The 17,591-nt window shown below is 32.3% G+C and overlaps 2 protein-coding genes across 2 annotated transcripts; both read left to right on the top strand.

Moving 5' to 3' along the window:
• The first annotated feature begins 4,549 nt into the window (after positions 1-4,549).
• Positions 4,550-13,417, top strand: LOC111696674 (lachesin). The gene is made up of 9 exons (XM_023466362.1): positions 4,550-4,637; positions 5,414-5,541; positions 6,825-6,913; positions 7,136-7,205; positions 8,406-8,479; positions 9,073-9,151; positions 11,749-11,797; positions 12,728-12,856; positions 13,308-13,417. The coding sequence occupies exons 1-9, from the start codon at positions 4,583-4,585 to the stop codon at positions 13,415-13,417; spliced, it is 783 nt and encodes a 260-aa protein (XP_023322130.1). The 5' UTR covers positions 4,550-4,582.
• Positions 13,418-13,587: 170 nt separating this feature from the next.
• Positions 13,588-16,989, top strand: LOC111696654 (uncharacterized). The gene is made up of 5 exons (XM_023466329.1): positions 13,588-13,621; positions 13,779-13,875; positions 15,245-15,297; positions 15,397-15,513; positions 16,755-16,989. The coding sequence occupies exons 2-5, from the start codon at positions 13,826-13,828 to the stop codon at positions 16,940-16,942; spliced, it is 408 nt and encodes a 135-aa protein (XP_023322097.1). The 5' UTR covers positions 13,588-13,621; positions 13,779-13,825; the 3' UTR covers positions 16,943-16,989.
• The last annotated feature ends 602 nt before the right edge of the window (positions 16,990-17,591 follow it).

Here is a 17,591-nt window from a genome sequence, read left to right as displayed (position 1 = left end):
ATCTAGGATTACAGGGAAAACATAGAGAACATGTAACCCAGAGTAAACTCAAGGAAATGGTCAAACTTTTGCAACATTACTGTTATGCCTTTGTAACAACCTTCATTTAAAAGAAAAACTTTTTCTCTGGTTATATATTATAGAAATATATTATAGAAATATATTATAGAAATTCAAAACATCGTTGTTATTTTCTACAACAAAGCAAAAGATTTCAATTTCACATACAAATAACTTTGACAGTAAAAAATTCACAAAAGTTATAGTAACCATCCTTGTAGGATATCTCCACGCAACAAGTTATATACTTTACTAACTCTGAAGACCTGTTTCTTAGCAAAAATTCTCAGGATATCCTTGGTTTTTAAGGTAAAAATTGAAAATCATTTAGTGTGGGGTTTGTGTAAAAGTGATTTTCGGATTAATTCAGGTGAGACAAGGAAGGCAATTGACAGAATTGACCTCTTTTTCAGATAGAAATCAACGAAATCTTTTTGTTGTTTCTCGAAACAAAATATTGTTTAAAGTGCTAAAGTAAAATGTTATATATCCACAGCTTGTTTTTTTAGATAATTTACTTCATAATCTGTCATATTTCTAATATCTCAAATTTTGAACTTATGAAAAAAAGAATTTTTTTATTTACTCTGCATGGTAAGTTTCTATATTTAAATATATGAATTTATGCTTCTACAATGTTTCAGATTTAGGTGAAATATTATTTAAACCTTTTCCCCTAAACAACAAGAAAAATAAGCCTCAGGAAGTGAAATAAACTGAGTTTTAAACATTTCCATCACCATTCATTTTTCACTATGCCAACTTTTGAATTTGAGGGATTCGAGAAGAAATGAAATATTCCTTAGGTCTGAATAAGAAAAAGATCCATGAGAGTTCCAAAAGAAAAATTCTAACCTCAGAAATAGCAATATATTCCTTTTTTGATAGTTCAACATGTTTCCTTCCGGATATTAAAATTGGATAGCGAAATATGAGTCAGCTGTCGAGTTCATGCAATATAAATTCGCGCCATTTAATATCAAGTCTAAACTTAAAATTAAGAAAACACAGTCACAGGAGATTGTAATAGAACTGAGATCGGAACTTATTCATGTTATTTCCTTCTGGAAGCTCAAATTCACATTTATATGGTTATTAAGTTAATTCCTAATGGATATCTCTAAAATATTTATAATCCTGTTAACTGCAGTGGCGTTAATAAGGGGGGTTATTGGGGTTATTTACCCCCCCCCCCTAGAATCCTGGGGGTAATTACCCCTGAACTATTCAGGCCCTGAATAGCAAGGATTACTTCACTTACTGCCCCTACAAATTATTGTTGCCCCCTCCAAAAAAATCATTCCCTATGGATTAATCTGCTTTTAGGACCTTTAAAAAACTTGTGTAAAGTGTTCAGATTTTTAGTCAACATATTCTAAATAATTCTAAATTCTAAAGTAATAGTCAATGTCATTACAATTAGATGTTTTTTTAATATAAAAAAAGGGTATGGGCAATGAAGAATACATCATTAATAATGTCATTTCCATATTAGATTTATTTAAGATCTTAACATACTACATTGACGACAAGAAAATTTTAGAAATTAGAAATTAGAATATAAACAAAACAATATTTTTTCAAAGTTTTGCAGAGTAGCTTTTCTAAAGATTTAAAAAAGTAACATCTTTTTCTTCTAAGAGTGAAAATATTTTTTATGTTACTTAAAATAAATTCAGTTTTATTTTTACAGATCTTTGTAGTTAATGTAAAATGAATAACTAATGAAGTATATAAGGTGAAAGCCGAAAGGTAGGAAATGAAGCCTTTATTTGATCGAGTTTGTAAATGCCAGAAATGAGTTGAAAATGCAAATCAAACCCAACTAAAACCAATAATTTGATAAACATCATAATATTTTTCTGGGGGGTGGGGGGTGGGGGTTAAAAAATTCTAGAAGGGGTTAAAAAAATGCGGCGCGCTTCGCGCTCCACATTAAATAAATATACCCCCCCCTACGCCCCTGATTTTATCTAATGTTTTCAGGCTGTAAGTGTAGTCAATAGTTTAAATGAAAAGCTGCAGGATCGACTCTACACTGGGTAGTTCAAACTACATAGTGCATATACAGTACATGTTGTACCGGCTCGGATTATGCACATCTTAGAGTGGAGTGCGGTACGAAGCATTATCAATTCCAAGTTTTTCTACACAGTATATTGATGAACTAGGGTGTTGTATTCCAATCTAATGTTCCATCTCTAGTGTATGCTTCAGTATACTAGTATCGACCCTTTATTTCCGTTTCATATCTCAACACTGAGACTTGTCAGGCAATGCTAGGACACAATATATACAAGTGAAGATTTAAAGGCTGGCTTAATAGTTCAAACTTTTCAAAAAGAAATTCCTAGGGTCATTTTGAAATTGAAACTGAAAATAAGCAGTGGAAGGTAAAGAAGAATTCGTATAAACAGCTATTTTGTTATAAATAGATTTAGGAAACTGGGTTCAACAAGTATGAAAAACTTTAAAACATGATATGGATCTCTTAAACATTTTCTTTTAAACCAGTCATTGTAAATTTCATGCTCATGGCGACAGAAATATTCGACACGTCAATTTCTGGAAGGGACAAAGTGAGTAAATTCCGGAAAGGAATTGGGTCTTGCAACAACCTTAAATTTTCTAATTCCTATATCTATGATCTGATGGTGTAAACCTTTTATATTTAAAATTTAAACTATTTGATCTAACAATATTCATACATAGTTTGAAATATCTATAAAGCAATAATCAGAAATATCTATAGTTTACAACATTGGGATAAAAAGCTATAGGAATTAGAAAATCAAAGTTTGTAGCAAAGACTCAATTCCATTTTATTTTTTGTTCTATACCTTCATTTGAGTATAAATTGTCACTAGTTTTATGATTATTATGATCTTAAAGTTAGATTTGGCACCCTGAGGTTACAATAAGTTAAGGTAAGAGCTATGGCTTGAATTAAGATAGATATTAGGACTACGGCAGGATAGGAGAACCTCCTCCCATCCAAAACATGTGAGTCAACAAACGTAAATTCAATCTTTTTCTGGAAAAAATCTGCCGGAAAAATAAAGAGGGTTTTATTAAAGGAATTGAGTTTGATATCAAAGGTTTACCCTATCAGATTGCAAAGATATAAGGGTAAAGAAAACTTGAGTTTGTGGCAATGACTCAATTCTTTTGAGTTAGAATGAAGAAGGTATAATAATCATGGTAAACTGGCTAAGTACGCGTTATTGGTATTTTTTTTAAATACATATTTTACATAGTTTAAATATATAGATATATATAATTTCCTAACATTGGTAATATATACATGGATATACATTTTCAGAAAAAGAATTCAACAGCACGCGTATTTAAGTGTACAAAGTTTGTAATGCGAACAATTGAACAGATATAAATTATATTCCTTGATGCTTGATGCATAAATACTTGAGCTTTGAATACAATGTTTTGAATAGTATTAATCGCATTAAACAAGCAAACTTGAAAGGTCAGGAGGGGTTATGGGAGCCTAGCCACCCCCTGGAACACTGAAACAGGGATTTCAGGGAGTTTTCAGGCCCCAACGACTGCTTAGCCCTCTCTGTAAAGAAAAACAAATTTTAAGCCCCCCTGGACAAATTCCTGACTATGCCCCTGAAACTAAACTACACAATACAGAGCGTCAAAATTTCATGATGACTAGGATCTGATTTTTTTAAAAAACTGATTTTATTTTAATATTCAGTAATAATACATAAAAACCTACCTTAAAGTTATGATTCCATGTGTTGGTAGAATCTTGTCCTCCTATTGGTTTGGGTTGGCGGGGAGGAGAAGGCTGGGCGACCCTGCGACGGGAAAGAAACCTACTTTAACAAGGCTGAACCCGGCTCCGAGAGGTTTCTAGTATAAGGTTCGGAAACCCATTCTACCTGCAGACATACTCCCGGGAGCACAACCATAATTTCTTCTTCATAAGTCGTCCTAAATATTCCTTACTCACTACTATTTACTCAGGGTGGACAAAGATCATGATTTATATGAATATATTAAAATGATCTTTATATTTGAAATAAGATGCTGCTGGAAACAATAATATATTATAAACTACCCTCGATTTTGACACTCAAAAGCTTGGTTTGCCTTTTCAATCTAAACAAATTTTGTTTTTTCGATTTCATTGAATAAAACCAAAATTGTCTAAAAAACGCTTTCTATGTAATTGTTTTAAAGGGAGTGACCGGCAAGGTATGGTAGTTGAACTGAGAATGCAATACTGCGGAGAAATTTTCAGGATTCATTTGAGACAAAAAAAAACGTTTTAATGATGAATAATTACTGAGTCGTTACTAGGTCGAATAAAATTTTTTTATTCACACATTGTCATTAATTAATATGAAAACTCGAAGATAAAACACAATCTATGAGTCGTCTCTTAATTGTTTTGTTTAATGGGACACCCTGTATTGAGAAAAGCTAGAACATATTGTGACAATTAATATATTTCAGAAAATTTAAAACAAATGTAGTTAAATAATGTTTAGAGATGTTTAGCCCTAGAATAAATTGGATTCTTTTTTCATCTGTTTTCTTCAAAATAGGTAAATGTGAAATACCAGGATCTTATATCAAAGACTTGAGGAGTTTCCCCCTCCCGTAAATGAAAGATTTGTTAAATTGTAAGTATTTTAAAAAATGTTGCTCTGATATATAAAGAAATTGTCTAGAAATAAAACTAAGTAAACCAAATCTAAAAGGAGCTTTGTAATTCTTAACCTATTAGAATTTCAAGAGAGAAATTATATCTGAATGTATTATATGATAGGCTTTAAATGCGCTATGTATGAGGTATAAATGTTAGTTTTTAAACTTTCCTATTCAAGTCGTCATCTTGCTGTGAGCAAACATAAAAACTCAAAATTTCGCGGATTTTTGGTTAGCATAGGAAGATTTTAATTCACATTTTTGTCTGGGATCAATCGATTCAGCCACTTTGACGTTCAATAGATACAAACAAAAGGCTAAGCCAGATACATAGATAAATGCAAATTGTACAATGTACATGATTTTATAGACTTGCTGCAAAACTTATCCCTTTCGATCAACGGTGATGTCCAGTTTATCTTGCCATGGCAATTTTGCTTTTTTTCCAAAGAGCTTGAATGACAGATGACTAGTTAATGTATCTTTTATTAAATCGGACAATTAACTGTTAAGTTGTGATCTCCTTAAACCGACCAAAAGTGTTAAAATATATTTTTTTATTTGTTTGTTTTGATATATTTTACAAATATATTTTTCTAGTCTATATATTCAAATAAATGAATGGAAGAACGGAACACATGAATAAATCAATTAAAATTACATGTTTATCCAGGTGAGTGTATTGCCGGAGATGACGAGGAACGTCTCCCTATTCTAACCGAGGAGGTTACAAACCTAACGGTTGTAGCAGGACGTGAAGCAATCCTATCCTGCCATGTCAGTCATCTTGGATCCTACAAGGTTTGATATCATAAAATTTAGACAAACCGAAACTAAAAGAAATATGTTGCCACCATTGGTCGATTCGGAATTTAGTTAGCCACAGGAAGTCATAGTTCCAAGAACTCATGCAATATTTGGTGTGAATTTTGCCCATAACTGTTTAAAACTACAAAAAAAAAAAAATTTGTATAGAAATGGGGACAAAAAAGTATATGTGGGTTAGTGAGGTAAACTTAAATGAAAAAAACATGGCTGCACTTTAAAGTCGACCCAGTCTTATAAATCATGTTTCTATCTGTAGGTTTGTGTTTCTATCTGTAGGTTTGTGTTTCTATCTGTAGGTTTGTATTTGACTCTGAATAGTTTTTGTTTTTGTTTTTGCCAGTAGATTCGACAGATCTTCTATTGAGACAAATCTGTCCAATTTTACCATGAATTCCTGAGTATTCTGGCAATCTGCCTTCAATAAATGTTTATACAGACGTACACAAGAACATTCTAGAACAGACAACCCCCACCAAGATTTTATTTTAAACTGAAAAATGATTATATCATTAAAAAACAGTAAAACGATTTGTATCATCGAAAAACAAACAAAAACATTCTTCAACGACACATCCACTTTATGCAGTCCGCGGCAGTAACCCCCCATCTTTTTCTCCCTCGAATCTCTATCTATAAATCTCTCTACTTGATTATTAGTCTAATCATCTCTTTTCACCCATCCATTTAAAATTTATCTAATCATCTAATTTATTTCCTGATTTTCACATTGTTCTCTCTATTTGGATTCTTTCATCACTTTCATAACTTTAAAATTCATCTTATTTTTAAGAGAGAAGTTTTTTCAGAAAGTTTGAAGAAAAGCTAAGAAGACAATATGTAATGCATATTTAAAACATAAATAGACGATAAAAATCTTCAATCTATTATAGTTCATGATTCTTTGTTTGGATCCAACAACCGTTAAAACATCTACACCAATTTTCCCTATTCTTTTGGTACCTCACATGGCCCCAAGAAAGATTTTCTTGCTGGTCACAATCTAAGGATCTTTAAAATTTGCCAAAAAAAAATATATTTTCAATACTACTCTGTCCTTTAGCCTCGATATAATAATGTTGATTACCAAGATATCTTTGATTCATAAAATTGGGAAAATGTAACCCTAGCATTAAATTTTAATTCCACAGACTAGTGAGAAAATTATGTATATATCTCGTTTCAGATATATCCTTCATAAAGTAAATTTTTAAAGAACCTAGTAACGAATTCAAGGGATAACATTTTTTTTGGTTCAGGTTGCCTGGGTTAGGGTGGATACTCAGACAATTCTAACTATTCATAATAGTATTATTACAAGAAACCAACGGGTCTCATTATCCCACAGGTAAAAAACTAGAAAATAAATTCAAATAAAAAGATTAATCTTTAATAAACTTTATACTCAATATAAAAATATATATATATTTTCTATTATAGGGGGTTCAAGAAGATAACCTTTAATCTTGTAATTTTCTTTTTCTCTAAATAACCTGACCTTAAATATATACTTGATAAATAATGATTATAATTGACCAGAGAGTGAAAAATGTTTTTGTTTTCTATTCAGGGAGCATAAAGAATGGAAACTACATATCTCAAATATTCAAGAGTCAGATAGGGGCTGGTATATGTGTCAGGTAGCGGGCATTCTTTATTTTCGTCCTCATATACTACATCAAACATCATGCATATTGTATCCTGTATCCTGTATTCTGTATTTTGTGTTCCGTATCCTGTATGCTGTATTCTGTGTTCCTTATTTTGTATATTTAAAAATAGACTACTAAATTCTCTTTTTGAAAATTACACAGTGAAACCCTTAATAACGAATACATCGGAAGAATTTATAAAATGTCGTCTTGACAATTTTTTAATGAGTTTTCTACTATATTTCGTAAATTTCAATATTTGCGAAAATAAATAAATAGCCATGAATATGCGGGAACAGTTTTAAAGAGTTCCATATAATCATTTAATTAAAAAACTAAATATCTGCAACATTTCATTATCAGAAAGTGAAGAATACGACATTTGATGAATTCTTTCGATGTATTCGTGATTAAGGGTTTTACTGTAGGACAATGTGTTATAAACCGAATTGCTATTCATGTAAAACTAATAAGATATGTTTTAATATGCTTTGATATTTGTTGTGTACATGTCAGAAAATTACTTTAAACGATCTAGTTATTCGAATTAATGTATAAACTATTTTTCATATGATAAATTTTCACCCTGATCTCTAATCGTTCTCCTTACATCTATTTAATTGAAATATTTTGTTATTATTACTAAAATTAGGTGGAAAAAATAATCAAAACAGCCAAGAGCTATTTTCCACCTAATTGCTTTATACTTGTACTGTTAATTAATCATCAATTTGTAATTGTAAACTCTATCTGTATACAGATACATTTATTTTAGCAATAAACTTTATCTTATCTTATCTTATCTTATCTTATCCTGTTTTTTGTATTACTTATCTTGCATCCTGTATTTAGTATCCTGTACCCTGTATTATGTTCCCTACAGAATGAATCCTGTATCCTGAACCCTGAATCCTGAATCCTGTATCCTGTATCCTGAACCCTGCATCCTGAATCCTGTATCCTGTATCCTGAACCCTGAATCCTGAACCCTGAATCCTGTATCCTGTATCCTGAACCCCGTATCCTGTATCCTGAATCATGTATCCTGTATCCTGAACCCTGAATCCTGAATCCTGTATCCTGTATCCTGTATCCTGAACCCTGAATCCTAGATTCTGTATCCTGTATCCTGTATCCTGAACCCTGAATCCTAGATTCTGTATCCTGAACCCTGTATCCTGTTTCTAGGTGAACACAGATCCAATGAGGAGTAAACGAGGATATCTCGAGGTGACTGTTCCTCCAAGTATCTTGGATGCAAGGTAGATTCAAAATTCGTTCTACTTTAAAATAAATTTGGATTTAACAAAAAAAAAATTTAAATAGCCTTTTTTGATTGTAGGTTATAGTTTTTTTGTCACAACTGACAAAACGTTTCAGATTCCAAATTTCGGTTCTTGTTTGATATAATTTTACCCAATAAAGGGATTCTTCTTGTTATTTAAATTGTTATCAAATGTTTCTGTACCGGTAATTTTAAAGGCGCATGGCATACAGGGTTCTCCACAATACACGAAATATGACAGCTGAGAGACGACTTGAATGTCGTCTTTGATTTTTGAAATTTTTAAACCTCCATAATTTTTGAAACAATAATCACAAAATTCCTTTAGAAATGACATTTACAAAATTATATATTAAATAAAACCCAAATTGTCGAAATCTAAACGAAATCCTTTATATCTGCGGTAATTTCATAAGCACAACAAGAGAATGAATGCCGCAAAAAAAAATATGAGACGACCTTCAAGTTATGTTTCTTGGAACCCCATGAACTAAATCGAAATCTAACTCTACCATGAATCTGATTATTTACTCTCCTTCTTAAATTCTGACAAATATTGTTAAAATCTAGAAGTTCTACAGATCTAGTTGTCAAGGAAAAGGATCGGGTCAACCTAACCTGTGAAGCTCGAGGATATCCTGAACCACAGGTTAAACAGTAGTTTAGCTCTAGATACAGTAGAATAGATTGCTAATGTGAGAGCTGTATTTGGATAAATTGAATTTCACTCTGTATCCTATAACCTCTGAGATGGTACATGTTATTGTATACAAACAACATTGCGGGGTTAATTAGTAGATAAAATATCAAATTACAATCTAATCATTATGATTTTAAAGTTTATTGTTTTTTACCATATACTGCTTGGGGGGGGGGGGGAAAGCTTTTTGCGGGCCCCCCCCCCCCCCTCCGACCCTAACCCATTAATAGATGGAGTAAAGATTTTAAAAACTAACAAAAACAATTTTTATTTGTCTACCTCTTGATATTATTGAACAGGGTGTCCCAATAAACATGGGAATTCAGTGACGCATTCGATATCGTCTTTTTGAATAATTCTTTGATTTAGTATGGTGATACCTACCGAGAAAGCTGTATTCTGTAAGAGTTTCGTCTGCTATGTTCACAATTTGTTTGTTTATCTTTTGACTGCATACGGTTGAACTTAGTAAGACAAGAAAATTACAGCTACAAACAGCTAGTAAACTTGTCCGTCTTCACTGTACATCTTGCGGAGACATTACAGACACATCTTTACAGCCATTTACCGCTTTCATAAAATAAACTCTAGCAGACGTAATAATATTATGTCTTTTAAAATTAAGTATTACAATGCTAATTCATAACAAAGACGATCTCGAATTCGTCACTGAATTCCCATGTTTATTGGGACACCCTGTACCACTAATTCACTATCAATTTAACATACAATTTAGAACATTTTAAAACTTTATTGCATTGAAAAAATTAGGTACATAATTATTTAAAAGCATATCATATATATTTACAGTTTTGAAACTTGGTCTCAATTGTAAAAAGAAAATGTAAAATTTGCTCTTGCCAATCGACAACTCTGCTGCACTCCAGAAAAGTTGAAGAGCGATCCTGAAATAAAATAAAATTAATAGTTTTAAAAATGATTAAATTAAAATTTCAATAGAAAAATGTTTAGGTTTTTAAAGGGATTGAAAATGGTAAGTGGTGTATGATAACATTTAATAACAATCCCCCTCTTCCCCTTTTTCTTTCCTCCTGAGAAAGAAAGTTAACTTAATAAAATTGTAATCATACCGTGATTTTCACTAATTGTATCTGTAAAACAGTCCACATTTTGACAGATATAGAATTGGCCAAAGCATCGCCATTTTTTCTTATTTTGAAAGGACTTCCGACTTTAATGTGTTTTTTGAGTCCAATTGTCATCATTATCTCTAACATGTATGAAGCAAGCAGCAACTAATCTTTGTTCTAGTTCTTTGAAATTCAACTTTCAACTAGTCTGTCTGCAATATTTGTAAAGAAACCCCCATACATATGTACATCGAGTACATAGATACATGCTGCAACTCTTTAAATCCAATGAACTGTATGTCAGTAGCTAAATTGCAATTTTCAAATTCAGCTGAAACCAGGGAGTAAGGAATAGAAGGGAGATATAACTGACGCGGTTCGCCCTACCATATGATTATACATGCTTTACAGACGAAGTACTCCATTTGAATAAGAAATATTTAAATGTCGTCTTATGCACAATTACATGTATTCAGAAAAGGTCATTGAATACATTTAACAGGGCAAAAAGTATGCTGAACATCACCAAATAAATTCACTTTTAAGATGCAAAATTATTAGCAATACAAACGTATTTTTTATATTAAATAAGATTGTTTTTATTTATCATGGTAAAGTAACTACATTTAAAAAATTAAGAGACGACCTTTAAAAAACTCTTTTTCAAATGGAGTACTTCGTCTGTAAACCATGTATAATCATTTAGTAGGGCGAACCGCGTCAGTTATATCTCCCTTCTATTCCTTACTTCCTGGCTGAAACCCTCCGGTATGGTGAAGACGACGTGAGCTATCTATTCTAATTTATCTACATATAAGTGTAAAGGGTTAATTAACAAATAGAAAAATTGCATCTTTTTGTAAAATGTAAAATAATATAATTTAATTTCTAATGGAAATTTTTCCATGCATATCTCATTTTTCTTCTAAAATAGTAATTCAAGGAGCTAGGAGTATTTTTATAACTTTGAGGCGTTTAAAGGTTGTCTTCAAAATCGCAAGTGATCCGGCCAAGTGACTACTACTTAGTCAGGGTTTCCCACAAAGGATGAGAATAAGAATTAGACGACGACTGCAGGGAAATTATTTAGTCCTTTTTCTTACATTAATGGTTCCATAGCTTTAAGCCTTTTGCTTTCTTTGCCAAATAATTTCAAGTGGCTTTCATGCAAATATGTCAATGCCCGATTGACAACATTACCCTTGAAAGCTTTTTTTGATCAATTATGAATTATTTATCAATGTTTATGATTTTGAAAATTGATTATTTTTACTTGTGTTTTCTCTACAAAATTGACTTGAGCATTTTTATTGCACAAAATCATATAAGAATTATCAGAATTTGGAGCAAAAACGACAATATCTTTCACATTATTGATCAGATAAAAGTTTCCAGGGCTATGTTGTGAATTACTATCTTTGCAAATAGTAAATTATAAATACAGACCTTTTTCAGGTTCTCTGGAGAAGAGAAGATGGCGAAATAATCCTTAGTTCGGAGAAAGGTCAAAACGAAATTAATATTTTTTATCTTAACCCTTTAAACCAAATATTAAAAAAATTAAAGACATTTAAAAGTTATCAATCAATATGAATTTAAAATTATGTTAAAAGATTCTTTAGATTTAACATTTTTATGAGTGCACTGTAATTCCTGTAATCAATTATGATTTGGGCCAGCGCTAACTAATCCTTTGAAAAATTATTTGAATATTTCCCCAGGAACTATTTCAAACTTCCTAAACTAGGTTGCTGGAGGGGAGAGGGGGGGGCAAGGGTGGGAATGTAGATGGTGGAGGAGAGGGAAGATTTTCAGTAGGTTTAAATAGAACAACAGATGAAAAACGACGAAGCAGTTTATATTTATGATGATTTGGACTGTGAGTGTATTCGATATGAAATATCAGAAGGAAGGTTTATCTATGGAGAGATGATTTGGTATGGAAGATTTGTAGTGGAATAGCTTGTTTATCCATGTAGTGACTGAGGTAGGAATGATTGATGTGACGTCATGTGACGGAATAGAGTTACAAGCATGTAAGATGGGGTGGATGTAGTGTGTGAAAAAAGAAGGATGTATAGTGTGTTGTAGGTTGGATGAATTAGTGAAAGAGAGAACGACTACTTCCTTTGATCCAACGACTAATGAGAAATATTTCTTTCATCCTTGCTCCTCCAGCTCCTCCTGCTCCTCAAACCTTTCATATTCAATATCCACTATTAGAGTTTCAAACTAATCATTCAAACCCTGGTAATCCACATACTTTACAGGGATTTTTCATAGGGTTTCGCGGTAGTTTTCACGGGATTTAACGAGTAAATAGGAGCAGCAAGAATTATCGACAATTTTAATTTTTACATAATTATAATAATTAGCAGTTTCATGCTTTTTTTCTTCTTCGCTGTATAAAAAACATGATGTTCTGTATTTATAGGGAAGACAATATCTGGTGGCTCTTTACTGTTTGAGAGGGTAGGACGAGAACATATTGGAACATATCTCTGTATTGCCAGCAACGGTGTTCCACCATCAGTTAGCAAAAGGGTTCAGCTTAGAGTACAGTGTAAGTTAAAATTCTAAAAAGAAATTAAGCAAAGAAAGGAAGTTTAATAAAATGGATCTTTTACTTCAAGAAATCATTTCATTTCACACAGAAAATAACGATTTACTCGATTATGTTTTGTATTTTTTGACATTGGGAAGTAAAATGGTGTGTGGAAAAATAAACTGGGTACCGTGGATGAGTTTAAAACTGTGTAGGGTTACAAACTGCAAAAGATTAATTATACAATTTTTGCCACAAATTTAAATCTTTTAATCTCTATATCTTTGCAACCCGATGTCGTAAACCTTTAATATTTCAAACTTCAAATTCAATTTGATTTAAAAATTCAAGTTTGAAATATCAAAGGTTTACAGCATTAGGTTGGAAAGATTTATGGATTAGAAAATTTGGCTGTATGGTAAAAACTCAGTTTCATTAGAGATAAAAAGTAATGATTATTTTCTCCTAGTTCCTCCGATGATGACTGTTCCAAGTCAGTTAGAGAGATCAAGAATTGGGGGTAATGTGTCACTCAGGTATAGGTGCTACGCAACCTTACACGCCATACCATATCCCTAAACCTAGACCTGTAGACCTTGACCGAAACCATTAAGATATTGACCTACACCAGTACCTAGACCTATATCTAGACCTAGACCTAGACCTAGATCTAGACCTAGACCTAGACCTAGATAATTATTTTTGTTTTGTTTTACGATGTACACAAAGAGAACATGTTCACAATTAATTTAGAAGATGGGCGCGAAGCGCCCTCTAAGGCTTGTAAGTTATATTCTAAATGTCATTAATTAATATTTTGATTTTTATTAATACATTCCCGCATATCCAATAGATTGACGTGAGATAAAATTGTTAGAGTTCAGACATTATTATTGACTTAGCAATACATAAATATCATGAAATATATTGGTCTGATTAGATGAGAGCCACAAGGTGTCTCTTTCTGTCTCTGATCACGTGACCCTGATGCGTCTTGATATTCTGAATGTCGGTCACTATGACTTTTCCACTTACAGGTATAAAAAAGAATGACAAATTATAACATTTAAAAATGTTAGAAAGTCCAAACTTTTGTGTTTTTTAAACCAAAGCTCAAGCAGTCCTCGTATCTTTTGAAAGAGTTAAATCAATTCCTCTTGAATATCCTATCAGGGTTGACTACAAATCAATTCCTCTTGAATATCCTAGCAGGGTTGACTACAAATCAAGGCTACAAATTTAAAGTTTTCTACAGCGGAATATCGAGATCAAGCTAATGTATATTAGCTCTTTTTCTGTCGTCCTAAGGATTGAATGAGGGGAGGAAGGCCAACCACATCAATCTCTAGTCCGAACCACATTCTCATCATTTTCTCGTCCGAACCACATCGAAATCCTCGTCCTTTCAATATTATTTTTTTTAAGTGTCCGATTCTTGAAAATAAATACATTTTTTAAAAATATGGCGACGTTAGGGCATAAAACATGACTAGAATAAAGTTTTCCAAGGATTTTTGCGATGTTGGAATCTTCAAATCCACGAGAATGATGTCAAACATTATTTAGGTTCAAAATTGAATCTCTTCTGCCTCCAAAATGGATAACTTTCACTAATAAATATTTATACCAAAGAATTCGCGTGAACATGGTCTTTAATCTTTCCATTTCAACCCATACAAAAAAATCACTAACTTCTGATTTATTTACAAATAAGTTAGATTTGTTGTCCCCACTAAGAGATCACTACTGCCTGCCGCATGCTTAAAATTCTAGAAAAAATAATGTTCAATTTATATTATTCAAATCATTTGCTAAAATTAATTGGTCACAACCCTATGAATTCAAACAGTATTTAATCATATAAAAATTGTAAGTCATATCTCTAACCCAAATTCAGCTGAAATATTACAAAAAGTTGTTTACATCAAGTTTGAGAATGTTTTGCGGCATTTTCCGCGAAAGAAAGGGCCCTAGATACAGACGCTTTTTTGTATAACATCGTTTATGGAGCATTTTCATTTTTACACAAATCTAAAATTTAATTGTGAAAATTTGATATTTCATCTATGCCCTAACGTCGCCATATTTTTAAAAAATGTATTTATTTCCAAGAATCGGACACTTAAAAAAAATAATATTGAAAGGACGAGGATTTCGATGTGGTTCGGACGAGAAAATGATGAGAATGTGGTTCGGACTAGAGATTGATGTGGTTGGCCTTCCTCCCCTCATTGAATAGATTCTTCTTGGATATCGGTTGCTCTAAACCCAGAGGGATAACTAAACTTGTGGGATCAAGAACTTAACCTAATCAATAAAAGTTAATATGTGCATGTGATCTAAATATTATTGACGTTTTGATTTTTATTTGTTTTTTTGTGTAACCTTGAATTTACCTTGATCTAGATGTGTCGCGAAGAACTCCCTGGGGGAATCAGATGGAAAACTCAGATTACAAAGTAAGTTTTTACTTAACTAAAAAATGGCATTGTCAAGGATAACTTGTAGACATTAATACTCAAGTGAAGACTGAAATTTATAATTTCATTTAAACACAGGAATAGAATCTGGAGAGACTGTAACAAGATTGGTTGGAAAATCTTCTCCTGCTCCGATACAAGACTTTTCTCCTGATTCCACTCTTGCTTCATACAAGAACTATCCAAAATACGGAGGTATAATTCATTTAAATGGATATAGGGTTTAAACCTTGCAATCGTGAGGGTTGGAGAACGGATTATATAGTCAGGGTTTGAGAACTGAATTTAAAGCCAAGGATGGAGAACTGAGTATGGAAGCAGGGCTGGAGAACTGATTATAGAGCCAGGGTTAGAGAACTGAATTTAAAGCCAAGGATGGAGAATTGAGTATAGAAGGAGGGCTGTAGAACAGTCAGGATAAGAGAACTAAGTAAAGATTCAGAGATGGTAACGGAGTATAGAGTCAGGGTTGGAGAAATGAGTATAGAGTCAGAGTTGGAGAACTGAGTATAAAGTCAGGGTTGGAGAAGTGAGTATAGAGTCAGGGATGGAGAACTGAGTATAGAGTCAGGGTTGGAGAAATGATTATTTAGTCAGGGTTGGAGAACTGAGTATATAGTCAGAGTTGGAGAACTGAGAATAGAGTCAGGGTTGGAGAACTGAGTATGTAGTCAGGATTAAAGAACTGAGTATATAGTAAGAGTTGGAGAACTGAGTATGTAGCCAGGATTGAAGAACTGAGTATATAGTAAGGATTGGAGAACTGAGTATAGAGTAAGGGTTGGAGAACGAGTATATAGCCAAGGTTGGAGAACTAAAAATAAACTCAAGATCCCATCAGAATAATGACAAGGTCTGAAAGCTGAAGATTGAATCGAAAGCTGTCTAGATATAAATGTAAAGAAAATTAAGTAACCAGTAAAGAAACTGAGCTCTGTAGAGAATAGAGTGTTGAGTGTAGAGCACCTTGAGAGTTATTTGTCACAGTTTCCCCTTTTCTCACAATAGGTTTCCTTGCCACTTTCTTTTAAAAAGTCTACATTTAGAAAATGATTTGTGTTTTTCTTTATGTATAGTAGAGCAGGGAAATATTTGAACCAACCGAGATATAAACAAACTTTTGGTCTTTTCCAAACTTTTATTTATTTTGTGATATAAAACCTTAAAAATAATTTTGTGTTGTATCCTAGATGAAATTCGATAGAATCGATGATGCTTTCTTTGTTATGAAATTTAATTACATCTGTACATATGTATACTTTACTTGGGTGTCTGGTTGTTTGTTTTTATCGTTTTGTTTTTGTTTTACAATGTATACAAAGAAAAAATGTTCACAATTGAAATAGAAGATGGGCACGAAGCGCCCTGAAAGTCTAGTATTACAATTTGTGTTTGTTTGTTCCAAACTAAAAGATATAAACAAAAATAATATTTAGATCGGTCTACTCCGGACTGGAGACAAACTAAATCTCGAACTCGGGATCAGATTGAACTCGAAGCTCAAAATGGTCATGGAAGAGATTCATCTCACTACATCTTCTCCGGTAGCACTGCTAAATACAGGTTTAAGGAAACCTTAGTTTATCTTCTCCTCTTCCACATATCATTCCGTAAACTGCATTAATTTTGTGATTTTTTTTTAGTGAAATATACTAAATTTTATTGTTGAAATGTAGTTAGAGTATCCCTGAAGAGAGAGGGGGGGGGGTGGTCTGTTGAAGGGTTGTGTAGGAATTGAAAACTTTTTCTTTATTCAAATTACATAGGAAACGGTTGGATTTGGAAAGCATGGAATATAAAACTGTGTTCAGAAGAGAAGAATTAAATCTACAAGATGCACTATCATTCAATCTTAAACTTTATTTCAATAAATACAAGTTGTCTAGAATAAACGAAAGAAAAAGTTTTACACCGAATGGTTTTTTTTAAATTTAACTGTTATTTTTTTTTTATTCGTAAAGTTCAAATTCCATAATTACATGTTTTGATCTTACACATGCTATGAACAATGTAATATACGTTCTGAGTCGATTTTTTATCATATCAATACTTAAAAAATATAAGTAGAAACAAGCGACAATTCAAAGTCTGTCCGATCACCAAAAGTTGAACTAAAACATTCATAACTTTGTGAATTTCTGTCCATGATTATCATGTGATTTTACTTTAGTTTTGTTATATAGGACGTTAGGTTAGAGCAATATAAGACGGATGAACAGCTTTGTGAAGCGTCGAACTAAACTTTAAATCTAAACAAAAACTTTTCAATAAAA

Source organism: Eurytemora carolleeae, unplaced genomic scaffold (genome assembly GCF_000591075.1).
Source record: "Eurytemora carolleeae unplaced genomic scaffold, Eaff_2.0 scaffold256, whole genome shotgun sequence".
NCBI classification, from domain to species: Eukaryota; Metazoa; Arthropoda; class Copepoda; order Calanoida; family Temoridae; genus Eurytemora; species Eurytemora carolleeae.
The sequence above is the reverse complement of the archived record's forward strand: the minus strand, read 5'-3'. Positions and strand labels throughout refer to the sequence as shown.